The 27,500-nt window shown below is 41.3% G+C and overlaps 2 protein-coding genes and 1 long non-coding RNA gene across 3 annotated transcripts in view; 2 read left to right on the top strand and 1 right to left on the bottom strand.

Annotated features, from left to right (window-relative positions):
- Positions 1 to 14,009, top strand: part of ncaldb (neurocalcin delta b) — a 25,777-nt gene extending 11,768 nt beyond the window's left edge. The window contains exons 2-4 of the mRNA XM_083524641.1: positions 8,062 to 8,461; positions 11,276 to 11,381; positions 11,924 to 14,009. Coding sequence (XP_083380767.1) covers positions 8,084 to 8,461; positions 11,276 to 11,381; positions 11,924 to 12,018 — 579 coding nt within the window. The 5' untranslated portion in view covers positions 8,062 to 8,083 and the 3' untranslated portion in view covers positions 12,019 to 14,009. The remainder of the gene's footprint in view (positions 1 to 8,061; positions 8,462 to 11,275; positions 11,382 to 11,923) is intronic.
- A 909-nt stretch (positions 14,010 to 14,918) lies between these two features.
- LOC310717020 overlaps positions 14,919 to 27,500 on the top strand; it is a 37,365-nt gene continuing 24,783 nt past the window's right edge. Inside the window, exon 1 of the long non-coding RNA XR_014530727.1 lies at positions 14,919 to 15,499. This is a non-coding gene — a long non-coding RNA (uncharacterized lncRNA). The remainder of the gene's footprint in view (positions 15,500 to 27,500) is intronic.
- The window catches only part of grhl2b (grainyhead-like transcription factor 2b), a 41,472-nt gene continuing 31,091 nt past the window's right edge, over positions 17,120 to 27,500 (bottom strand). Inside the window, exons 9-16 of the mRNA XM_083524479.1 lie at positions 22,019 to 22,177; positions 21,730 to 21,787; positions 21,376 to 21,515; positions 19,962 to 19,999; positions 19,580 to 19,671; positions 18,062 to 18,147; positions 17,914 to 17,978; positions 17,120 to 17,739 (exon numbers count right to left, since the gene is read on the bottom strand). Of these exons, the coding sequence (XP_083380605.1) occupies positions 17,625 to 17,739; positions 17,914 to 17,978; positions 18,062 to 18,147; positions 19,580 to 19,671; positions 19,962 to 19,999; positions 21,376 to 21,515; positions 21,730 to 21,787; positions 22,019 to 22,177 (753 nt within the window). The 3' untranslated portion in view covers positions 17,120 to 17,624. The remainder of the gene's footprint in view (positions 17,740 to 17,913; positions 17,979 to 18,061; positions 18,148 to 19,579; positions 19,672 to 19,961; positions 20,000 to 21,375; positions 21,516 to 21,729; positions 21,788 to 22,018; positions 22,178 to 27,500) is intronic.

Raw genomic sequence — 27,500 nt, 5'->3', positions numbered from 1 at the left:
AGAGACAGACAGAAAGAAAAACAGACAGACAAACATACAGAAAGAAAAACAGACACATAGACAAAGACAGACAGAAAGAAAGAAAGAAAGAAAGAAAGAAAGAAAGAAAGAAAGAAAGAAAGAAAGAAAGAAAGAAAGAAAGACAAAAAAACATTTGTCAGGTTATATATGTGTGTGTGTGTGTGTGTGTGTGTGTGTGTGTGTGTGTGTGTGTGTGTGTGTGTGTGTTTATTCTCGAAGGGTGAGCACATTTCACTCTTACTCTTTATTAATGACACTATTCAGTTAAATAAATCTCCATCTCCATGGCGATCCATTAAGCAATTAAAGCGTCTGACAACGAGAGGAAATAAAACAGGCTCACACACAAACACACACACACACACACACACACACACACACACACACACACACACACACACACACACACACACATATATATATATATACACTGAGAGTGAAAGGAGGATCAGAAAGAGAAAGAGAGAGAGGATGAGAGAGAGAGAGAAGAGGATGAGAGAGTAAGAGAGAGAGAGAGAGAGAGAGAGAGAGAGAGAGAGAGAGAGAGAGAGAGAGACTTTATTTGACATTAGTCACTTTATGATGGCATCAGGTTTGATTTGTGAAAAGTAAATAAAGAAAGAATAATATAATAAAAAGAGATAAATAAAACCAGGAAATGACAGTTAAAAGTTGGGGGAGGGGGGAGGGGTGTGTGTGTGATCATTTAGTTCAGTTCTGGTGCAAAATACAATTCTTCATCTCTTCCAGACCACAGAGTTTCTTTGAAACACCACACAACTTTAAACATCTTCACATCCCTCACACTCTTATACTCATTCAAATCAACCACAAGCCTGAATTTCATCAGTCTGGAGAAGATCCTGAAGAGTCATAATCAACGTTTTTGTGATATTTTGGTTTTTTTCTGTTCAGGTATGTGGCCATTTTCTCCTGCCCAAAAATAGAATTAATCAGTTGGCACATGAACCTGTTTCTCCTGATGTACTTAAACCCAAAAATAAAACACTGAAGAGTAAAAATTCACATTAAAGGAAATAAAAATACGTTTTAAAAACACAAACAGTGACTGTAACCTGGAGCAGTGAGTAAAAGCGTGAAAAACAGAACGGACCGTCCTGTAGAACATCAGGGTTTAAATTAAAACAGTTCACAGAGATGATGCAGTGAAAAATCCTCCACTGGAGATCGGCAGATTTTTTGGTTAACGGTGGTTTGTACAGTGTCTCCACTCTGGTTTAATATCATCATTAAAACCAAGAACATTTCTCCACTGGGGGTCCACCCTCACACTCAGTTTATTCTTATTTAAAACCTTAACACAGGCCCTGCAGAGCAGCTTCCAAAAGTTCATCTCCCCTTCACCCCTGCACTCCAGGAGGAAACCTCCACACCCGTCGAGATCAGGAGCGATGTCCAGCTGGGGAAAGGGTTCCTCCTCTGCAGGACCGCTCTCGCCGTTTTTATAGTCCAGACGACTCCCGTAGACCAGGGGCTCCTCCAGCAGCCAGTATAGAGTTCCACAGCTCTTAATCCGTTTATTTTTTTTAAAGTCCATATTTTTAAGTCCACAGTAAAAAAATGATAATCCAGACACATCCAGTGTGTGTATGTCCATTAAAAACAAAGTTCTGCCAGCCCCAGTCCTCCCACCATGTGCATAAATTCACTGGCTGCTGTTCTCCATACCAGGTTCTGGACCCTCTGGAGTCTCTGGTTAAACTGGAAGCAAAAGGCTGCAGCTTTGCTGGCGAGATGAACCAGCCCCTGCCACCCTTGGGCAGATGGAGGACACTAAGGAATCCAGTGCAGACCATCCCAGAAGAAGTCCACGAGCAGGGCCTGGATGCAGGTTTGGCATCCGATCCACGCATGCCAGCTTGTGCCACAGGGACGACGCTGCCAGGTTATTGATGACCAGCGTTCGCCCCCTATAGGACATCTTTGGAACCAATGCTTCTACCTGCTCAGTTTGGCCTTAATGTGCTCTGCAGTGCCGTCCCAGTTTTTATTTAAAAACTCATCACTCCCCTGGTTGACACCCAAGTATTTAAAACCACTTGTCTTTCACAACCTCCACACTTACCAACTAAAACTTACTTAAAACAGTCAAATCAGTCTGGGACCCCACCATTACAGGCAGATCTGCATACAGGTTGAGTGAAGCATTAGAGTGTGGAATATTAAAACCAGTAAAACCAGACGACTCCTCAGTTGGATTAAAAGAGGTTTAATAGCCAGAGAGTGCAACGTATCTGATAGTGAACAGCCCTGCCTGATCCCTCTGTACACTCTAAAAGGGGCACATAAACCACTGTTAACCTTCAGTACACTCTCAATTTCACTGTACAACACCTTCATCATGGCTTTAAAACCAGAGTTGAACCCAATGCCTTCCAGCACCTTCCACAAGTATTCATGCTCAACCCGGTCAAAAGCCTTTTCCTGGTCTAGGAGAATCAGACCAGTCTTTAAGCCCAATAGTCTGGTCACAAATTAGATATGAGTTATCAAATATCGACCTGCCAGGCACAAGGTACGTCTGGTCATGGTGAATGATCTGCTCCATCATTTTTTTCAGTCTCGATGCTAATGCTTTTGACACCAGCAGTCAGTGCACAGTAGTGACACCGGGCGCCAGCTCTGACAGGAGATCCCCTAAATCCATTCGCACACCATGTATTAATCTTTTCTGTCCATTCTTTTGTCCTAAACTGAAGAAGAACTTAAAAGGAGCATCCACCTCAGTGACGCTTTTAAAGCATGAGTGGAACAGCGCCCCCTGTGCTGTCCAGTCCAGCAGGTTGTGAATTTTGGCTTTTTTTTTTTTTTTGAGGGCTTCAATATGCCCTTGATTTCCTGTGGCCTCCGAACACTGGAGTTCACTGTCTCTATCTCCAGAGCTTTTAGAGTCTGGCAATGTCTCTTGTGACATTGAGAGTGTACTGTTGACAAAATTCTTTGACTTGTGCTTTGGTTGCATCCCACCACTGCTGTAGAGAGTTAAAATCGGCTTCTCCAGTTTAAAACAATTTCAGAAAAAAATAAAAGACTCTCAAAAATCAGCATCTTCTAAAAGTGTGGTGTTAAAACACCAGTAGCTGCTCTTAGGTTTTATGTTCTTTTTACTGATGGTGCACTGAACCATGCAGTGATCTGAGATGCCTACTGGAAAAATAGAACATCTTGTAAAATAAGTCAGTTGATGCTTAAAACCATAAAACTGATCTAATCTCTCCAGAGAGAGCGTGTTGTCTATGCTGTGGGCTCACGTGTACTGTCTCTGTTTCTCATTTAAATTTCTCCATATCTCACAAAGATTGTGGGTCTCCACCATCTCCCACAGACATTTACAGGAAGCTGCATAAGGTTCTGCATGATTTCTGTATTTATTTTCTGCTGTGCAATTAAAATCTCCTCCCAAAACTACAAACTCTGCAGTGCTGCAGTTTTAAATAACATTGTTGAGTTTGTGTAAAAACTTCATTCTCTCCACTGCACTGGTGGAAGCGTCCAGATAACACACTAATACAGATAAACACTAAAACCTCATTCTCATCAAAACATTCACTTTTTAAAAGCCTCTAGTTTTAAACTTCTTCCACCGTGTAAAAAACAGGAATAAAATTGTGAGTAAAAAGCAGGGCAGCAGCACCACTAAGTGACGTGTTGTGACTTAAAATCACCAACCCGTCAGACTCCTTCACCCAGTCAGCAGTGTTACTGATGTCACTGTGGGTCTCCTGCAGCATGACCACATCAACACGCTTCTGCTTAATGAGCTCATAAAGCTTCTCTCTCTTCCTGTGTTCCCTTTCTCCACTTATATCCACTTATATCCATTTGTAACTCGCAATGTGGATCTCTTTTATTAAAATGAAATGAAAGTAAAACACACCACACCCTCTATCAGTCTTCATCAGAGTTCTCCATATTCACCTTCGTTATCAACTTCTTCAGTCTAAAGATTTCCTGATCTGTAAAAGCTCCTTCTCTCCTCAAATGTTTTATATCACAGACAAACCGTTTACGTTTCTGGAAAAACTTCTACTGACATATTTTTCTGCCACTTGGTGGTTCTTAAAAACTCATTTATGCTTTCGTTTAACGTTTAACGTTCCTCCTGAGAGTTCTGGTCTGGCATTGTATCTTCACTGTCTGATTCAGGTTCCTCCACCTTCATGTCTTTCTTCACCTGCTTTTTTCCTTGTCCCCTACCTCACTTCTTTCTGTTGGTTGGTACTTTGAAAAGGGGCTCGTCTTCCATCTCCACGTCTCCCCGTCCCCTTGTAGTGACTGGTGTCTCCTGGCAACAGCTCCAGAACTTCTCCAGAGTCCACTGTGACTTTTCCAGTTTCAAAAGGTTTCTCCTGGTCCGGTTCGGCCGAGCAGGGCTTCTCATGTCCCACCACATTTCCAACCGCTCACACACACTCCTCTACATTCACACACACACACTCCACCCCCACACCATGTCACAACCACTCACACACACTCCTCCACACTCACACACACACACACACACACTCCACCCACACACCGTGTCACAACCACTAACACACACTCCTCTACACTCACACACACACACACTCCACCCCCACACCATGTCACAACCACTCACACACACACTCCTCTACACTCACACACACACACACACACTCCACCCGCACACCGTGTCACAACCACTAACACACACTCCTCTACACTCACACACACACACACACTCCACCCATACACCGTGTCACAACCACTAACAAACACTCCTCTACACTCACACACACACACTCCACCCCCACACCATGTCACAACCACTAACACACACTCCTCTACACTCACACACACACACAATCCACCCGCACACCGTGTCACAACCACTAACACACACTCCTCTACACTCACACACACACACACACACACACACACACACACACACACACACACACACCATGTCCCAACCACTAACACACACTCTACTCAGACACACACACACACACACACACACACCACCAACACACCATGTCCCAACCACTAACACACACTACACTCAGACACACACACACACACACACACACACACACACACACACACACCCCACACACCATGTCCCAACCGCTAACACACACTCCTCTACACACTCTCCCGGCGAGTCAAACTCTCACACAGCCTCGCGCTCAGAGACGCCATGTTCCTCCTGCATGCTACTCACACTCTCGCACACACACATACACATCTGCAGGCACACACATGGCCATGTGCACAGGCACGCTAGCACACACACACACACACACACACACACGCTTAGTTAATCTATGTTTATATGTTTTACAGAAAAGATTTGCAATAAACGTGGTAAAACAATTGGCAACAAGCCAACAAGCGCTCTCACACTCTACACTCACCCTTAACGGTGTATGCAGAGAGAGAGAGAGAGAGAGAGAGAGAGAGAGAGGACAGGTAGGGGACAAAGAGAGAGAGAGAGAGAGAGAGAGAGAGAGAGAGAGAGAGAGAGAGAGAGAAAGGGGGAAATGAGTGATGGAGGATTTCCTGTTTGCTGGATGCAATTGTTCTCTCTCATTTTCTCTCTTATTCAGTATCACACACACACACACACACACACACACACACACACACACACAAAGCTTGTAAAAGGAACAAGTTGCGGTGTGTTTGTAAAGTCGATTTGCATCAGGAAATGATGTTGCAGATGCATGTGTGTGTCTGTGTGTTTGTCTATGTGTGTGTGTGTGTGTGTGTGTGTGTGTGTGTGTGTGTGTGTGTGTGTGTGTGTGAGCAGTGGAAACTTTGGTTAATGATAGGTGAGGGTGGAGTGGAGGACGTGAGGCACAGCATCGGTTCATCACATTTACACACCACTGTGCACACACACACACACACACACACACACACACACCACTATGCACATGCACACACACACACACCTTTTGATTATAGTGCCTGGGTAGAGACCTACATAAAGTGGTTCCTCCACTGTAACTCAGTAACTGCAAAATTTTTCATGTTTTTTTTTTTCTTTTCTTTTTTTTTTTATTCTTAAAATTAAAGCTTTATTCAAATTGGGATTTTAAAGAATTCTGTAAAATAAAAAAATAAAATAAATAAATGAATTTGAGAACAATTAATTCAAATTTGTTTGACATCTTTTAACACCCTAACCACATTGTGCACCATAACCACTGTGTTGGTGTTTGTTGGTGTGTGTGTTGGTGTTTGTTGGTGTGTGTTGCTTGGTGTATAAGGGTGAACTTTGGTGTTTGTTGTGTGTTTTGGTGTATTTTAGTGTTTGTTGGTGAGTGTTGGTGTTTGTTGGTGTGTGTTGCTTAGTGTATGAGAGTGAACTTTGATGTTTGTTGTGTGTCGGCGTGTGTTGGTGTATTTTTGTGTTTGGGTTAATTGGTGTTTGTTGGTGTGTGTTGCTTGGTATATGAGGGTAAACATTGGTGTTTGTGGTGAGTTGGTGTTTGTTGGTGTGTGTTGCTTGGTGTATGATTGTAAACGTTGGTGTTTGTTGTATGTCGGTGTGTGTTGGTGTATTTTGGTGTTTGTTGGTGCGTGTTGCTTGGTGTATAAGGGTGAAAGTTGGTGTTTGTTGTGTGTTGGTGTATTTTGGTGTTTGTTGTGTGTTGGTGTTTGTTGGTGTGTGTTGCTTGGTGTATAGGGTGAACGTTGGTGTTTGTTGTGTGTTGGTGTATTTTGGTGTTTGTTGTGTGTTGGTGTGTGTTGCTTGGTGTATGAGGGTGAACACTGGTGTTTGATGTATGCGTTGTTTTATGTATGGTGTTTAATAGCGTTTGATGGTGTTTAATTAAAGCTTTAAATTTGGGTTTTTGATGGTGTATGAAGGCATTTAATGGTATTTGATGGTATATAAAGGTGTTTGATGTTGTTAAATGTTGTTTGGTGGAATTTGATGGAGTTCGATGGTGTTTGATGGTGTTGATAAAGAATGTTGTGGTTTGAGGTTTTAGACTAAAGCATTGGTGTTTAATGTGTGATGAAGTTTGATGGTGTTTGATTAACGTGTCAGTGTTTTAAAAATCTCGAAGACCAAACAAAAAACTTGGTTTTTGATGCTAGTTGAGGATGGTTGGGGAACATTGTGGCTTGGTGTTGCATGAGAATTTTGGTGTTTGTGGAGAAATGTTGGTTTGTGTTTAATGAAGAATTTTGGTGTTTGGTTGTGATTTTTTAAGCATTATTAGCTTTAAGTTCAAGTTTAAGTTTATTTCTCCAGCGCTATTCAAGTCAAGTCAAGTCAAGTCAAGTTTATTTGTATTGCGCTTTTCACAACAGACATTGTCTCAAAGCAGCTTTACAGAAAACAACAGTGAAGGTGAATGGTGTGCGTTTGTCCCTGATGAGCAGCCGTGGCGACAGTGGCAAGGAAAAACTCCCTTAGATGTTATGAGGAAGAAACCTTAAGAGGAACCAGACTCAAAGGGGAACCCATCCTCATATGGGTGACATCAAGAGTTTGGTCATAAATCTTTCAACAATACAGAACAATTTGTGATCATCATAGATCCAGCATCAGCTTCTCCATGCCAGGGCCTTTAAACACTCGGCATCTACTTCTCCATGATCATCCATAGGTCCATAATCTTCACGAGGTGGGACGTGACTGGAGCTGGCCAAACCTCAGGAAGCCTCGGGATGGGGAGAGAAAGAGAAGCAGTGGAGAGGAATTAGCGTAGCTGCTGTTCATGATATTAACAGCACAAGTTGATAATGTGCATGTGATCAGATGTTCTGGAGCACAAGGTTGTGATGTGATGTGTGTGATGTGTGTTATGTGTAGGCTTTGCTAAAAAGATATGTTTTTAATCTGCACTTAAACTGGGAGAGTGTATCTGAACCCCGAACACTGTCAGGAAGACTATTCCAGAGTTTAGGAGCTAAATGTGAAAATGGGCATTGTCTCAAAGCAGCTTTACAGAACTTAAGAATTAAAGTATATGATGTGAATTTATCTCTATTGCTCATCCTGAGAAATGCAGCTTACTTCTCTCTGTCTCTCTGCAGCTGAAACAGAATACTTGTGGTAATGGGGAAGCAGAACAGTAAACTCCGTCCTGAGGTGATCCAGGACCTGTTGGAGAGCACTGATTTCACAGAGGAGGAGATTCAGGAGTGGTATAAGGGCTTTCTCCGGGACTGTCCCAGCGGCGCACTCACCATGGAAGAGTTCAAGAAGATCTACGGCAACTTCTTCCCATACGGAGACGCATCCAAGTTCGCCGAGCACGTCTTCCGCACCTTCGATGCCAACGGAGATGGAACGATAGACTTCAGAGAGTTCATCATCGCGCTGAGCATCACGTCTCGTGGCCAGCTTGACCAGAAACTTAAGTGGGCGTTCAGCATGTATGACCTGGATGGCAACGGCTACATCAGCAAGGCAGAGATGCTGGAGATCGTTCAGGTCAGTGTGTAGAACATTTACATTTATGGCATTTAGCAGATGCCCTTATACAGAGCAAACTTACAACTAAAGTTGAGGATTAAGGGCCTTGCTCAAGGTGGTGCTGGGTGCTCAGCTTGGTGGCACTGGGATTTAAACCTATGACCTTCTGATCCAGGGTCCAAAGCCTTAACCACTGAGCTACAACCTTCCCAACATGATGTTTATTATCCCATAGCCATGATTAGATCTAAACAGGGAGCTGCTGAGCATATGCTGAACAAAGTGCTCGATCAGCCTTTCTTTTTCCAGCGGGCAGAGAGAGTGAGTTTAGCGTTTAGCCAATTAACACCAGTAGAACTGATGAGTCAGAGCCACAGCGCTCAGCTCTGGCTTCCCAGAGCGGGAAATAAAGGCGCGCAGCAGCAGCTCCGACAAATAATTGTCATGAACGCGTGCTAGCTTCACGCTAATTGACCAATTATCCTCCAAACCTCCAGAACAAATGAACAAAACATCTATCATTTCATCTCCATCTCGCTTGATGTTACTCACTCCGGGCTTGGCAAAAAATGGAGCATCAAATCAGAGCAACAGGAAGTGAGCTTTAGTTCTATCAAATCGACAAGTACTTCAGAATCGAGAGAGTTTACACTTTCACATACAAACAAGCACTAAAAACATTGACACACCAAAAAATATTTACCATCAAACACCATTACACAGCATTATTCATTATCAAACACCACACCATCACACACCATTACAGACATCGCATCAATCAAAGACCATCACACACCAGCATTTACCATCAAACACAATAACACACCAACATTCACCATCACACACCAACATATACCATCACACACCAACACACACCAGCATTCACCATTATACACCAACACTCACCATTACACACACCAGCGTGAAAAAAGGTACATAACAGCAAATACAATCCAAAAATGTTCAGAACCAGATAGGACCTCCCCCATAATGTGTGGCTTCTGACATGCACAATCCCTTCCCCACCTTATCCAGGTGGGCTGGGGCACTCCAAGGAAGGCACCCATCTACCTTTGAATGTTAGAGGCTGGGCAACTACCTCTCAGGCACACTCAGCGAAGCTCAGGAACGCAGCAACCGCCTTGTTGGGGCTCGGGAGCGGAGCGGCACCCTCTCTGGCCCCTCTGCGAAGCTTGGGAATGAAGCATCATGTTCAATGGTTTTCGGGAACGGTGCAGGGGCCTCGTCGGTGCTTGACAGCGAAGCGACGGCCTCATCTGTGCTGGGGGGTGGAGCAACAACTCTTGTTCGACTCGAAGGCTAAGCGGCACCCCCAGCAAGGAACACAGGCTGAGCAACACCTCCAGTGGGACTCAAAAACTGAGCGGCACCACCAGCGAGGAACAAAGGCTGGGTGATGCCCCCAGTGAGGCGCGGAGACTGGGCAGCGCCCCTAGCAAGGAACTAGGGCTGGGCCATGACAGAGCCTTTCCGGTTAACAGCGAGATTAGGAATTTACTTTGGAGCGTTCAGGGGAAGTTTGGCAGGTTGCATTTCGACGTTGAGACTGACTTGTTGAAGGAAGCCGCTGCACTCAGCCACTTCGCCGGAGTAGAAAGCCGGAAGTGTTATTGGGCTGCCGGAGGCTGGTGGTGTGCAGCAGCAACACGTTTTTTGACTGGATCCACGATCGAAGTGTGGGATCTATAGCGGTTAGTTTTAGGTCCGATCTTCTGTCACAGAACACCAGATGGTGGAAACCAGAAGTAAAACAAGGTGTAGTTTATTCATCTTTGAAGAGACAAACAAAGGAGACTTAGAAACTGAAATGCAGGAAATGATAAACTTAGCTATAGCGAGCATCACAAGAAGTGTAAAGAGGAGCAGAGGATCACTGGAACACAAAGGATCAGTAGGGAATCCGGATGATCTAGGGTAGGTATACGGTAGATCCAAACACAAGTGAAGGGAAAAGGGACGGATTAAGGGAAAACAGGTGCAGGTGATTAATAAGAGGGAGAGGCTGAGTGAGAGTGTTGAGCGTTTGAGGGGGGCGTGGCTGGTGGTTCTCTGATAATTATATTATATTTATTATATTATATTACAGTATAATATAACAGTGCAAAGTAATGGAGAGTTGGAGGTACTCGCTGGAGAGATGGGGAATGAAAGTCAGTAGGAGTAAGACAGAGCACATGTGTGCGAATGAGAGGGAGGGCAGTGGAGGGGTGCGGTTGCAGAAAGAAGAGGTGGAGAAGGTGGAGGAGTTCAGGTACCTGGGGACAACAGTGCAAAGTAATGGAGAGTGAGTTAGAGAAGTGAAGAAAGGAGTGCAGGCAGAGTGGAGTGGGTGGAGAAGAGTGATAGCAGGAGTGATTTGTGATAGAAGAGTATCTGTGAGAGTGAAAGGGAAAGTTTATAGGACTGTGGTGAGACCTGAGATGTTGTATGGTTTAGAGACAGTGGCATTGAGTAAAAGACAGGAGGTGGAGCTGGAGGTAGCAGAGTTGAAGATGTTGAGATGTTCATTGGGAGTGACGACGATGGACAGGATTAGAAATGAGTTTATTAGAGGGACAGCGCATGTAGGACGTTTTGGAGACAAGGTAAGGGAGGGGAGATTGAGATGGTTTGGTGCAGAGGAGGGACATGGGGTATATTAGTAGGAGAATGCTGAGGATGGAGCCACCAGGAAGAAGGAGGAGGTTTATGGATGTGGTGAGGGAAGACATGCATATAGTTGAATGCAGGAGGCAGATGATCATATTAATTGAGTTCATATGTACATTTTTTCTATTTATTTATTGCTCCCTTTGTTAATGGTCTCCTCAGGCCATCTATAAGATGGTGTCATCGGTGATGAAGATGCCGGAGGACGAATCCACACCTGAGAAACGAACAGAGAAAATCTTCCGCCAGATGGATACGAACCGTGACGGTAAGTGACTCCCAAACTGTAGTGGAAAGACTTTGCAGAAGAGTGCAGGTGCCTACACAATTAATGGTGTGCATGGAAGGATGAGATGAAACTGTGGTTATTAGGTTATACTCTGGAACGAACTGATGCTGAAATCATCTAAACTCATTCTCGTCAAAAATACGGACGATCATGATTGGTCATTTCGTCCTCACAGATTTCCCTCAACCACGTTTCTTTCCAACCACGGCTCCTAAATGTAGCCCCGCCCACTGTAAGCAGACAAGTATAAAAACAAGTGCTAATTGTAAAAATAACCGGATAACAATATTTAGCCTGACATTAACTAGCATGCTAGCAATCTGTACAACTGTTTTACACACTATGCTAGCTAGTCTGTTTATAGCTAGATTATTGGTTATTATTATTTTTTTATTCTATAATTGGTATGTTACATTTTAATGGTACACTCAAGCAAGGGGGGAGGGGGGGGCATCACAATAACGTTCATGCTCAAAAGTGACCTTTGTGTGTGTGTGTGTGTGTGTGTGTGTGTTTGTCAGGTAAACTGTCCCTGGAGGAATTTGTGGAAGGAGCAAAGAACGACCCGTCCATCGTACGGCTCCTACAGTGCGACCCAAGCAGCGCCGGGCAGTAAAGCGAGTGGCGCAATGCCCCCTGCTGCACCTTACGCAACATTGCGGTGCTCATTCTCTCCTTCAATCTTAACACAGATTTTACACACGAATCGGTTTACACACACGCACACACACACACACACACACACACACACACACACACACATATAGACACAGTGACTTGAGGAAATCCTCCTGTTTGGTGCATAAACACTGAAATGGCATCTTCAGACAGGACATGCTGGGATGAAAAGTAATGTACATTTCTCTGTAATATGGTACAGATACGGATGGTACAATCCGATCTACAAATAAAAAAGTTCTTGGAAGTGTTGAAAAAAAACTTAGCTATTTGATAGCGTAGTTTGTGTTAACTATTTCAAATTTTAGGCATTTTTAATTACCAGTTTGTATGATGACTTTCCGGAAAATGTAATCCCGTGACCACAACAAACTTTCGGAGCCAGTAGAACGGGACGGACTGCGGATCGTTGGATATGAAAGGAAATGTATAGGAATTTTTTTTTTATTCGCGAAAACATTCTAGGTGTAAAAGCAATGTCCTTAATCACCAATCATATACGTTAACTATTATAACATGAGCAGTGTTAGCTAAGCTAGCCAGTTGGCTATCATTAGCTAGCTAATATTAACCTATCGCTTTAGCAGTATTTACTTTTAGCTTGATGAAGCAATGTCACGTTTGTTGTTTTCCCATAACCACACAATTCCCAAATGTTAAAAGTATTTTATTCCTTTTACGTCAAATTTTTATCTGTTTATTATATTATTATGATCCGTTACAGTCACGTCCGTAATAGCAGGTGTAAACAGTTCATTCACCAACCGCTCTTTCTTTTCATTTTTCACTTCTGACACTGGAGACTCCTTCCCAGGTGGAAAACACACCATTGGGACACCGGACTTTTCCAACCATATGTAGTTCTTCTCCAAACTGTTACCACAAAGTCAGAGGCACACAATTGTATCGGATGTCCTTAGATGCAGGAGCATGAAATTTTCCCTTCTCTTGGGAGAACTAGGAGATTCAAACCTGTTCCAGCATGAAATAAAGTCCACAACGGCAGCGCCATGAAGATCTGCTTTCCATGGACTTTAGTGAAAGATCTGCTATAGAGCTCCAACCCTGAATCCTGTTGAATGTGAATGCTGTCTGCACTCCAGGCCTCCTTACTTCACCTACATCAGTGCCTGACGTTACTAACACCCTTGTGTCTGAATGAATCTTCACAAAGATCTAGTGGAACATCTTCCTAGCAGAGCGAAGCTCATTATAACAGTGAATAGAGAAAAGCACCTGTTATAGTCAGGTGTCCACAAACATTTGGCCATATTTTTATTGCTTTATTTCTATTAAACGATCGTTATATAGAATAAAAGTAAATCTTTTATTTGCCACAGCTTTGATTTGATTCTTTTTTTAGGGTTACAATCCACGTTAACGAAGTAGATCGTAGCCGTAAGTTGTCTGGAACACCGTCAATTATTTTTCCATCTTTTGACCCTATGGCTAACAAAGAGATGAAGGTTTCCCTTCCAAAATAAATAAATAAAACGATAAACAAAACTCATCAGCTGATTGACACTGATTAGCAGCAGGCACGTACATGGCTACGTAGCATAGCGTGAGCTGACTAGCCTGGCTAACCTGGTTACAGTAGCTATAAACATTGCGAAGAGTCAAATGAATTTAAACCCGTAATGATTTGCACATATTCGAATACAACAGCGAACATGTACATGGAAGTACTGGAAATTATAATAATATATATTTATATGTAAATGTAGGTGATATTTATTTTTACTCATATCAGTGGCTGTGTCTGTCACACTACCATGTTTTGTTCAACTGACCTTGTTGTTGTTTATTTGTTGTGTATGAAATGTCAGCTGTAATGTGACTCTCGGTTCATCCCCAAGTGAAGACGGAAAACGTTTTATGCACAAGCGATACTTTGTCCCGAATGAATTATAAACTGAATTTTCCCGACTGTGAGTTTGGAGTGTTTTATGGTGTTTGAGACTCAAGTCTGAAGATTTCCTTCGACCAAACAAATTTATAAATATCCAGATGTTCCACTTTATTTCCCTCAGCATGAAGAACAACTTTACACACCGAACACTTTGTTTCTCCAAAAGTTTCCACCTGAAATATTTTGCCGTGTTCACAAGTTTGAGATTCTTCTTCCTCTCAGAGCAGTTCAGTAGGATTTAGATGCAGTGACTGGGCAGGCCGTTCCATGTGAGATATCACTCCATATGTCTGTTTGCTCCATAAATAACACATATCAATAACACTTCAAACGGCCAAATCTTGCTAGTTGTGTGTCTTAGATAATCTTTCCCTCTGATTGGTTTAAAGGTTGTTTTATTATTCTAGCTATTATATTGTGTAAACCAGTACAGAAATGTGCTAGCATGCTAATAAGGATAAGGCCAGCTATTAATTTGCATATACCAAAAGTTTGGTAGGGAGCTAGCTTATCATCAAACAGGCGATTATAATGTGTAAAACAGCAATCAGGGGTTGCTAGCAAACTAGCTAATATCAAACTAGCTTACACACTGTGTAAAACAGCACTGAATGTTGCTAGCAAATATCAAGCTAGCTACTATATAGTGTAAACCAGTACTGATCGTTTGCTAGCATGCTAGCTACCATCAGATTAGCTATTATATTGTATAGCTATCTTATATGGTAATGATTAGATCATAGTCAATGAGATTCCGAGATGTGTTTAGGCCATGCCCATGTGACTACTTAAAACACGCCCACACGCCAATGAGCGAAGTCACTGCTTCATTTTTGATGGTTATTTTATTCAGGCAAGGTGAGCTACTGCTAAGTTAACCACTTTAAAAAAAAAAGCTTACTAGTGTGCTAATATTAAGTCAGCTTTTATGTTAAAGCTCATTGGCAAGTTTCCTAACATCAGACTAGCTAACACAGATTAAACATGTAATCATGGTTGTTAGCATGCTAGTTAACTCTAGTCAAGTCAAGTTTGTTTCTATTGCGCTTTTCACAACACACATCGTCTCAAAGCAGCTTTACAGAATGTAACAGTGAAGGTGAATGGTGTGTGTTTATCCCTGATGAGCACCATGGAGACTGTGGTCAAGGAAAAACTCCCTTAGATGTTCTGAGTAAGAAACCTTGAGAGGAACCAGACTCAAAAGCAGAACCTCATCCTCATTTGGGTGACATCAAGAGTGTGATTATAGTCTTTAAACACTACAGAACACTGGAGAGTGAGAACTAACATGAGCACTGGAGTGTGTAATTATGACTGATGATCTTTCTACAGTCTTCTGCAGTCATTATGGTTATAAAACTAGGAGCTACTGAGCAACTCATAAAATAGCTCAACATCTGAGATCATCACAGATCCAACACCAGCTTCTCCATGCCAGAGCCTTTAAACACTCAAGGAGGTCCAGTGTCCAAACTCCACATGTAGTGGGATCCAATTGGCACTGGTACGTCTCTTGATGGTCAGGTATTAGTGGCTTTCAGGTATTTTTTAATTAGTTTTTCAAGTGAGAGAGGAGATGGTATTAGCTTCATAATTCTCACCATCGCTCAGTAGATTTCCACACAGGACATGAGAAGGGATGTTAGAGACGAGGTGAGAGACATGAGAGACAAGGTGAGAGATAAAGCGGCACATTAGTGACCAAGTTAAAGAAACCCCCGAAGATAACACAAGAGACAACATCAAAGACTATAAAAGACACAAGAGATAACATGAGACCATGTTAGAGACATAATAGACATGAGAGATAGGGTGAGGAAATGGAAGGAGCATAAGAGACACATGAGAGGCACATAACAATGCTTGAGACATGGGAGACAACATGAGAAACGCCTGAGGGATAACGTGAGAAACTATGTGAAAGACGTTAAGAGAGGGCATGACCAGAAACATGAAAGACTTCAATAAAGGCACATAAGAGACATGTGAGAGATAATGTGAGAAAACATTAGACACATGAGATACTTTTGAGATAATGTGAGACACTAGACAACGTTAGACGTTGAAAAAGACGTGATATAATAAGACATGTGATATAATGTGAGACAACATTAGAGACACATAACAGATAAAGTTAGAGACATGAAAGACGCCTGAGGGATAATGTGAGAAACAGTGTGAAAGACATTGAGACACATAACAGACAATGAAAGACATTAGGGGCATAACGTGCAAAGCAACATGAGACACATGAGACATTATAAACACATGAGACATGAGAGATAACATTCTAGACACGACAAGACAGTAAAAGACGACGTGAGATGTGTGAAATGAGATGTGTGTGAGATGATATGAGATGTGTGTGAGATGATATGAGATGTGTGTGAGATGATATGAGATGTGTGCTAGACAACGTGAAATGTGTGAAAGATGTTGTGAGATGTGAGACAACATGAGACGTGTGAAAGACGAGGTAAGATGTGTGAAAGACGTGAGATGTGTGAGACGACTTGAGCTGTTTGATGGCACAAAAAAATTTATTTACAAAAATATGAAATCTTCACTGATGAGTGGAGCGTCAGAGCGATCACTACACACTCCTGACACGAAAATACAACAACCTCACGTTTAGCTTCTTACAACGGGAAATGACTGGACACACACACACACACACACACACACACACACACACACACACACACACACACACACAACAAGATTTAGTTTTCATACTCGTACAGGAAATGGCTGAGTGTAGCTTCAAGACGGGAGGAAATCAGCAAATTCACATCGATGTGTGCAAAACAACAACGCAAACAACAACAACAACAACATAAACACCCCAGATGTGGAAACAGCTACGTCTGAAATCTACAAAAAAAATTCAATTCATCACACAAACATAAACTGATACAAAACCCTGTACATCAAAACATCCAGATTCCTATATATTAATAAAACACAGCCTTCTGGAGAGCAGGAACGAGGACCAGGTGATGATGATGATGATGATGATGATTGTTAGTAATATTTAACTTTCTTTTTTATTATTTTATTTAATTCACTCAGTCATTCTATCTGAAATACACACCTGTCCTCTTTAAAAAAAAAAATGTTATATTTATTTAAATCTAATTGTATGATTATTTATATATAATGTATTTCCTGCAGTCCAGTTTCACGTTACACTTTTTTTCCCCTTTTTTTTTCGATTTACAAAAACTGATTACATTTCTGGGTAAAATATAAAAAATACATCCATGTTAGTTTAAAAATAAAGCTGTTTGTCTGATTGGGAAAAAAAAAAAAAAAATAAGAATAAAGAATTTCTGCACATTTTATTTTAAAAAATACTAATAATATTTTAAAAGGGCCGTGAAATGATCAGAATGCCCATAAAAAAAGTAGAAGTACTTCTACTGTATGGAATATAAACGTTCCTCCTTGGCATTGTCCTGAATTCAGGTAACAAACAACTATAAAATGCCACTTCATTATGATGATGATGATGATGATGATGATGATGATGAAGAAGAAGATGATTACAGACAGGAGAGAACGTCCTGTCTGATCTGGGATGAGACTGAAATGAAAATGGACTCGTCATGTTCCCAAACCCTGTAGTTCTAAATCTCAGTCAGGGTGATTTTGTAGGCGTCGCCGTAGCTCTCGATGCTCAAGATGAACGTGTCCTCGTTGGAGTAATGCTCGATGATGTTGTCATCCATGTTCACCAGGATCCTGAAACAGATGTTTAGTATTTACACACACAGACACACACTAGAGGCCCACCGATATATCTGTTTTGATTATTACTCGAGAGCGCCCTCTAGAGGCGAATCAGTGAGGTAGAATTGTTGTTTAGAATTATATTCATATTTGTTGGTGCAAAACAGCAAAGAACGAATCTCTCACCCTTTCTTGCTCTTTTTGTAGATTTTAGCGATCCTCTCCACAGGCACGTTGTACTTCTCTGAGATCTGTGAAACAAAATGAGTTTTATTACTCGATCTGTCGATAATCACCAGGCCGAAGAGCGCCACCTAGAGGAAGCGTTACTCACCGCAACCATGAGGCCCCGGACCGTCGGCGAGCGCAGCATGAGAGCGTCGAACACCTCGTCACACTCTTTTCTGACGTACAGGAGCACTAAAACACACACGTGCACACACGTTTATACACACGTGAATACCCTCAAAGTAATTTCTATTAAAAACAGAAACTATTACAATAAATCATTAAAGGTGAAAGCAGCGTTTTCAGAGGTAAAGCACTCAGGAGTCAGTGAGCTACAGCTGATCGCTAATCAATCAGAGGAAATGTGTGGATTAAAGATTAAAGATTAACACTCATGATGTGTGTGTGATCATGGACAGTCATGGAATTCTCTGAAGAAAGTAAGAGGAGCAGTAATGGAGGTAATGGACTGTGTTGTGAAAATGTGTTTTCCCTCATCCTGATTTTTTTTTCTGGGTTTTTTTCTGTTGCATATTTGGAAAGCAATTTTTCCTCTAAATAAAATTATAATTTAAAAGCCGTATTTTTGTGTCATTTTTAAATTTGCCTGCTGATCCGAATCGTTTACGCACGACTTTAAAACAAAATGAACCATCCATGATTACAAGAATAAAGTCGGAATATTTTTCGAATAAAGAAAACAAAGAGAATAGAAAAGTCGTAGAAATACGAGATGAAAGTGGGAATATTTGGAGAAAAATCACAAAATTACGAGAAATGTTTTGCTGTTTTGCATAAAAAGGATGTGTAGTATTTGGTTGAACTGTACTTTAGGTAATAAACAGACACTGCAGTGGTTCTGTTAGAAACAATCAGACAGACACTGAGGAAAATGTTATTTTGATGGTTACATCTGCATGCTATTCGAATGGTTTGGACATGTGCAGAGGAGGGACATGGGGTATATCAGTAGGAGAATGCTGAGGATGGAGACACCAGGAAGGAGGAAAAGAGGAAGACCAAGGAGGAGGTTTATGGATGTGGTGAGGGAAGACATGCAGGTAGATGGTATGAAAGAGGCAGATTACAGGTTGGTATGAAGACGGATGATTCGCTGTGGTGCCCCCTAATGGGAGAAGCAGGTTACTCGAAGAGGTGATGTTGTTTCCTTAAGAGACTATGAGGATGATGAGCAAAGAAATCAACCCTGCAGTAGTTAAAACACCGGTGCACTCGACGTCTCTGATGTCGCCAGTAATTCAGGTTTAAACGTGTTGTGGCATATGGATTCATACGATACAATATTTAGAGAATAAATTCATTTAGACTTTTAATATTCTCTAAATATTATACGCAAAAAAAAAAAATTCTTAAATCAGGAAAGCGGGCAAATAATTTTATACAGCATTGTAAACATTTTAAGCATGTTATTGTAACCGCTGACCTGTAGGGGGCGTCGGAAAGAAACGTATAAGAGACTTGTGTTTTTTGGGCCGTAAACATGCATCTTCCCAGAAGAGTGGAGCTCTTTATAACAGTAAATAGAGACTAAATGTGGAATGTGGATGTTCAAAAAAACAGCACAGACCAATCTTCTGGTCAGGTGGTACAGTATTTTGGTCACCTCTTTTCTGTTGTTCCTCTCGGAGCTGTTTCTGAGGTGGAGGGCAGCAGTCATCCTCCGCTGGCCGGAACATCCTCTTTACTAATACACTCCTTAAAACACACACACAAAATCACTGTCAGTCAACCAATCACACACTTTAAAACACGTTCAAATGTTTTAATTCAATATTCATTAAACTGAGATTCACCAGAATCAGCTCCATAATTATTGGCACTCTGCAGAAAAAATTGCGAGGACTCGTAACTATATCGCACATAAAAGTTCAGATTAACATCAAGAACCAAAATTTAACCTCCTGGCAGAGGCGGTCTGGAATATCCTCGCAGAGGGTGCCAATATTTATGAATCCGTCTGCACACGGCACCGCCTCCGTACTCACCCTTCTCTCTCGATCTCCTCGGTGTTGAAGGCAAAAACCTGCACGACATCAGAATGAAACCCAGTTACTTATGACGTCATCGTATAATCGCTGAGTTCTGGATTGTGATTGGTCAGGTGTTGATTCATTCTCGATCTTCGAATTGATATGTTATTGTTACTATAGCAACAGCTCCTTCACTGGATGTTCATGTATGATATCAGTCTCTATGTCAGTGTGTTTTTAAAAGTCAGAGGTAAACCCAGAACTATTGAGTTTTTTTTAATTGTATGTTTTTTTTTATCACCAGGGCAGATCTAATAAATTATTTACAGGGTGGCAAAGGGGTGGCATGAGAATGATGAGGGGTGGTAACACTGGAGCAAGCATTCTAGCTTATAGTTCTTGTGGAATGATATAGATATTTGGTGTATATACTGGGGCGCACATTTATATATTGGTCAATAGAAATGAAATGAGGACTGATGTGAGATTATTTAGAACCTGATCTGGATAGGAAAGATATAAACTACATATTATATATAGATACAAAGCTAAATGTATCAAGTACCGCTTTTACTCTATAACCCTGTAACTCACGGTCAGAAACACATAACAAATACACAGAAACCACATTTGAATCACGGACACCAACAAATGCGTTATCACGTGACATCACCTGTCACAAATTCTGACAATCCTGAAGACACAAGCTATTAAACAAGATCTCATAAAAAAAAAACTTTCTTTCGGCTTCTCCCATTAGGGGGCGCCACAGCGGATCATCCGCATGTTTGATTTGGCACATGTTTTTACACTGGATGTCCTTCCTAACACAACCCTCCCCATTTATCCGGGCTTGGGACTGGCACTGAGAGTAACTGGGGATGGTTCCCTGACCGGGGATCGAACCCGGGCCGCAGCGGTGAGAGCACCACATCCTAACCACTAGACCACCAGGGAACCCAAACAAGATCTCATCAGAATGAACTATAATAATCTAATAATATACTTTCATGTATATTTATACAAATGCTTCAATTCGTTAAAGAGCCGGATCTTTCGACTCGTTCTTCTGAGTCACATTAAATGAATCAAAATGAATGTTCATGAACGACCCGTCACTAATTAGTTTGTGATCAGTGATCAGGCGGATTGCAGTGAATGTGTTTGATTCACTGAAATATAGCAGGTCATAAGGGTCGTTTTTTCAGACTACAGTTTAATAAAAAGACCAGATTTCTTGCAGCTTTTAAAAGTATGTTTTTTTTATTATGTCATCACATTTAAGCGCCGAGGTAAATCTCTCAAAGAAACTGATTACATTTATATTTAATAAATTGGGATACCGGTGCTGGGGTGGCACATGGGGTGGCAATACTTTTTCTTTAGGTGGCAGTTGCTACGCTAGTAGATCCGCCCCTGGTCCTCTTACCTGTGCGGCTCTCTGCAGGTTTCCAAAGTGCACATCAGGGATAAAGAGGACGGGCTGAGAGTCCAGATCTGTCATCGTCCTGAACACTGTGGTGTCGCCTTTTTTGGCCGGAGTCACTGCCCCAGCACCAACGTCCTTCCCTGCAAAGGGGAATTATATCATTCTTTTTTATAATTTTTTATAATTCTTTTTTATAATTTTTTTCTATAAAAAAAAAATGTAAAGTAATAAATAATATGCAATTAATAAGCTTGATGAACATTATTACTGATAATAAATAAATGATAATCAATACTACTACTACTAACAGTAATATACAGACTATTTGTAATAATTTGATGTTTAATCCCAGACCTTTGGACTTCTTGCGGTTCTGTTTTCTCTCCTCGTCTCGGATCTTCCTTTCCGCTCCCTGTTTTTAACATTTTTTTTAAACAGAAAACACAAGTTAACTCTAATAAAGTGCACTAGATGGACCGTCTACTCCCTGCTGTTTTTTAAACACGACCACCAGAGGACGATGTAGATCCACACACCTGTGCTTCATGCACTTCAACAATTCACTCCACGTTGCACTTTCATAAACACTGCATGTGTGTGTGTGTGTGTGTGTGTGTGTGTGTGTGTGTGTGTGTGTGTTTACCTTGTCACAAAACACTTTGATCTGGCAGTAGGCTCTGTGCAGTGGTTTGTTGCTGCGGTTGTTGTAGCTGTAGGTGTCGATCTGGATCATCAGCGGTAGACCCTTCACTCCCTTCTGAGAAGAGAAGTCTGTGCTCAGGCAGTTCACTGTGATGAAGATCTGAAACACGCACACACACACACACACACACACACACACACACACACACACACACACACACACACACACACATACACACACACACACACACACACACACACACACACACACACACTTTTAATTTATCATTACTTATTTTACAGGTAATGCATTGTCTCACATAGAGTTCTACATTCTCATAACTCCACATTCCTATAACTCTACATTCCCTATAACTCTACATTCCTATAACTCTACATTCCCTATAACTCTACATTCTCATAACTCTACATTCTCATAACTCCACATTCCTATAACTCTACATTCCTATAACTCTACATTCTCATAACTCTACATTCTCATAACTCCACATTCCTATAACTCTACATTCCTATAACTCTACATTCCCTATAACTCTACATTCCTATAACTCTACATTCCCTATAACTCTACATTCCTATAACTCTACATTCCCTATAACTCTACATTCTCATAACTCTGCATTCCTATAACTCTACATTCCGTATAACTCTACATTCCCTATACTCTACATTCTCATAACTCTACATTCCCTATAACTCTACATTCTCATAACTCTACATTCCCTATAACTCTACATTCCCTATAACTCTACATTCTCATAACTCTACATTCCCTATAACTCTACATTCCTATAACTCTACATTCCCCATAATTCTACATTCTCATAACTCTACATTCCTATAACTCTACATTCCCTATAACTCTACATTCCCTATAACTCTACATTCTCATAACTCTACATTCTCATAACTCCACATTCTCATAACTCTACATTCTCATAACTCCACATTCCTATAACTCTACATTCCTATAACTCCACATTCCTATAACTCTACATTCCTATAAATCTACATTCCCTATAACTCTACATTCCCTATAACTCTACATTCTTATAACTCTACATTCTCATAACTCTACATTCCGTATAAATCTACATTCTCATAACTCTACATTCCTATAACTCCACATTCCCTATAACTCTACATTCCCTATAACTCCACATTCCCTATAACTCTACATTCTCATAACTCTACATTCTCATAACTCTACATTCCGTATAACTCTACATTCTCATAACTCTACATTCTCATAACTCTACATTCCCTATAACTCTACATTCTCATAACTCTACATTCCCTATAACTCTACATTCCCTATAACTCTACATTCTCATAACTCTACATTCTCATAACTCTACATTCCCTATAACTCTACATTCTCATAACTCTACATTCCCCATAACTCCACATTCCTATAACTCCACATTCCTATAACTCTACATTCCGTATAACTCTACATTCTCATAACTCTACATTCCCTATAACTCTACATTCTCATAACTCTACATTCTCATAACTCTACATTCCTATAACTCTACATTCCCTATAACTTTACATTCTCATAACTCTACATTCTCATAACTCTACATTCCCTATAACTCTACATTCTCATAACTCTACATTCTCATAACTCTACATTCCCTATAACTCTACATTCTCATAACTCTACATTCTCATAACTCTACATTCCTATAACTCCACATTCCTATAACTCCACATTCCTATAACTCTACATTCCTATAACTCTACATTCTCATAACTCTACATTCTCATAACTCTACATTCTCATAACTCTACATTCTCATAACTCCACATTCCTATAACTCTACATTCCTATAACTCTACATTCCCCATAACTCTACATTCCTATAACTCTACATTCCCTATAACTCTACATTCCTATAACTCTACATTCCCTATAACTCTACATTCTCATAACTCTACATTCTCATAACTCTACATTCCCTATAACTCTACATTCTCATAACTCTACATTCTCATAACTCTACATTCCGAATAACTCTACATTCCCCATAACTCTACATTCTCATAACTCTACATTCTCATAACTCTACATTCCCTATAACTCTACATTCTCATAACTCTACATTCCGTATAACTCTACATTCCCTATAACTCTACATTCTCATAACTCTACATTCCGAATAACTCTACATTCCCCATAACTCTACATTCTCATAACTCTACATTCTCATAACTCTACATTCCCTATAACTCTACATTCTCATAACTCTACATTCTGTATAACTCTACATTCCCTATAACTCTACATTCTCATAACTCTACATTCCGAATAACTCTACATTCCCCATAACTCTACATTCCCATAACTCTACATTCTCTATAACTCTACATTCCTATAACTCTACATTCCCTATAACTCTACATTCTCATAACTCTACATTCCCATATCTCTACATTCCTATAACTCTACATTCTCTATAACTCTACATTCTCATAAATCTACATTCCTATAACTCTACATTCCCTATAACTCTACATTCTCATAACTCTACATTCCTATAACTCTACATTCCCTATAACTCTACATTCTCATAACTCTACATTCCTATAACTCTACAGTCCCTATAACTCTACATTCTCATAACTCTACATTCCGTATAACTCTACATTCTCATAACTCTACATTCCTATAACTGTACATTCCCTATAACTCTACATTCCCCATAACTCTACATTCCTATAACTGTACATTCCTATAACTCTACATTCCTATAACTCTACATTCCCCATAACTCTACATTCCCTATAACTCTACATTGACCCCATTGCTTTTCTCAGCTTTAACAACTCACCATAAAATATCTTCACTTTCATGAATATTTATATTTATTACTGATTGTGGGAATGTTTAGAGGCATTTCCATGGTTACCTTCAGTTCGTAATGCAATATTTATTGTTCAGTGCATGACTAAGCAGTAGCTGACGGGACAGACGGCTTTCACAACAACCTGAATAACTGCCGTTACACACGCACACACACACACACACACACACACACACACACACACACACACACACACACACACACACACACACACACACACACACACACACACACACACACACACACACACACCACTGTGTGTAAACAAAAAACGAACATATGTCATTTGTGTAAAAACTGCCTGAAGAAGGGCATCTTGTTTTCTTCTAAAGCTCCACCCACTCAGGTAAAGCAGGTGTGTGTCTGAACATGTCGGTCTGTTTCCAGCCCCTCATGCCCCCCCCAACACACACACACACACACACACACACATTTCTGTCCATGTTCCTGTTCCTGTTCTTTTTGCTGGGTTTTTTTTGGACCTATCCCATCTCAACACCTAATCCCAAACCCAACAGCCTGAACTGATGAGTGTGTACAGAGGTGGTTAGTGATTAACCGTGAACGCAGCTGGAGTTCAACTGCTCGAGATTGCAGCCTTCAGACCTCATCATCATTGTTTCTGAATGAAACACACTCTGACTAACATTAAAGATGTGAGGTGGAACCTCCATGAATCAGACCAGTTTGTCCAGCACATCCCACAGACCATTAATCAGATTGAGATCTGTGGAATCCCAGGGTCAATACCCTCCATGTGATGTTCCTCAAAGCGTTCCTGAACAGTGTTGCAGTGTGGATATCCAGGGAGCTCCATCACGCTGAAACAGGTCCCTGTTGTTAGGGAACAGTGTTACCATGAAGGGGTGTAACTGCAAGGGGTCTGAAACACAGTTTTGGTGGTAAATCAAGACTCAGCTTTCACCCTCACTGGACCCCATGCAGTTTGCGTAACGTCCAAACCACTCCATGGACGATTGCGTCACCACAACCATCCACCTGGATTTTACCCACCTGGACAATAAGGACACATATGTATGAATACTGTTCATAGACTTTAGCTCAGCATTTAACACAATCATGCCTCAGCACCTGATTGAGAAGCTGAACCTACTGGGCCTGAACACCTCCCTCTGTAACTGGATCCTGGAATTCCTGACTGGGAGACTTCAGCATCTCCAGCACCACCACCACACTGAGCACTGGAGCCCCTCAGGGCTATGTGCTCAGTCCACTGCTGTTCACTCTGCTGACTTACGACTGTGTAGCAATGCACAGCTCAAATCACATTTGAGACCGTGGTGGATCTCATCAGCAAGAACAATAAGTACAGAGAGGAGTTGCAACAGTTCACAGCCTGGTGTAGAGTCAACAACCTGTCTCTGAACATAGACAAAACTAAAGAGATGGTTGTTGACTTCAGAAAAGCACAGAGCAGCCATTCTCCACTGAACATGGATCCTCCGTGGAGATCGTCAGGAGCACCGAATTTCTTGGTGTACATCTGGCAGAGAACTTCACCTGGTCACTCAACACCAGCTCCATCACCAAGAATGCCCAGCAGCGTCTCTACTTTCTGAGAAGGCTGAGGAAAGCAAACCGCCCTCCCCCCATCCTGATCATGTTCTACAGAGGGACCATCGAGAACATCCTGAGCAGCTGCATCACTGCCTGGTTTGGGAAATGGACCGTCCCGAATCGCAAAATCCTACAGAGAATCGTGAGGACAGTCTCTCTCCCCTCTATCACGTGTACACTCTCTCCCCTCTATCATTTTTGTACATTCACACACACTACACACACTACACATCCACACACTACACACACTACACATCCACACACACTACACACACTACACATCCACACACACTACACACACTACACATCCACACACACTACACATTCACACACACTACACACACTACAAATCCACACACACTACACACACTACACATCCACACACACTACACACGCTACACATTCACACACACTACACACACACACACACACACTACAAACAGTTCACATACACAGTAGACACACTACACATACACACTACCCATCCACACACACTACACACACTACACATCCAAACACACTACACACACTACACATCCACACACACTACACACACTACACATCCACACACACTACACACGTTACACATTCACACACACTACACACACACACTACAAACGGTTCACATACACAGTACACACACTACACATACACACTACACATCCACACACACTACACACACTACACATCCACACACACTACACACACTACACATCCACACACACTACACACACTACACATCCACACACACTACACATGCTACACATTCACACACACTACACACACACTACAAACGGTTCACATACACAGTACACACAGTACACATACACACTACACATCCACACACACTACACACACTACACATACACACTACACGTACACACACTTTACAAACAGTACACATACACACTACAAACAGTTCACATGCACACTACACACAACACACATACACACTACAAACACTACACATACACACTACACACAAACACACTACGCACAAGACACATACACACT

Source organism: Silurus aristotelis (assembly GCF_946808225.1).
Source record: "Silurus aristotelis genome assembly, chromosome: 21".
Taxonomy (NCBI): domain Eukaryota; kingdom Metazoa; phylum Chordata; class Actinopteri; order Siluriformes; family Siluridae; genus Silurus; species Silurus aristotelis.
The sequence above is the reverse complement of the archived record's forward strand: the minus strand, read 5'-3'. Positions and strand labels throughout refer to the sequence as shown.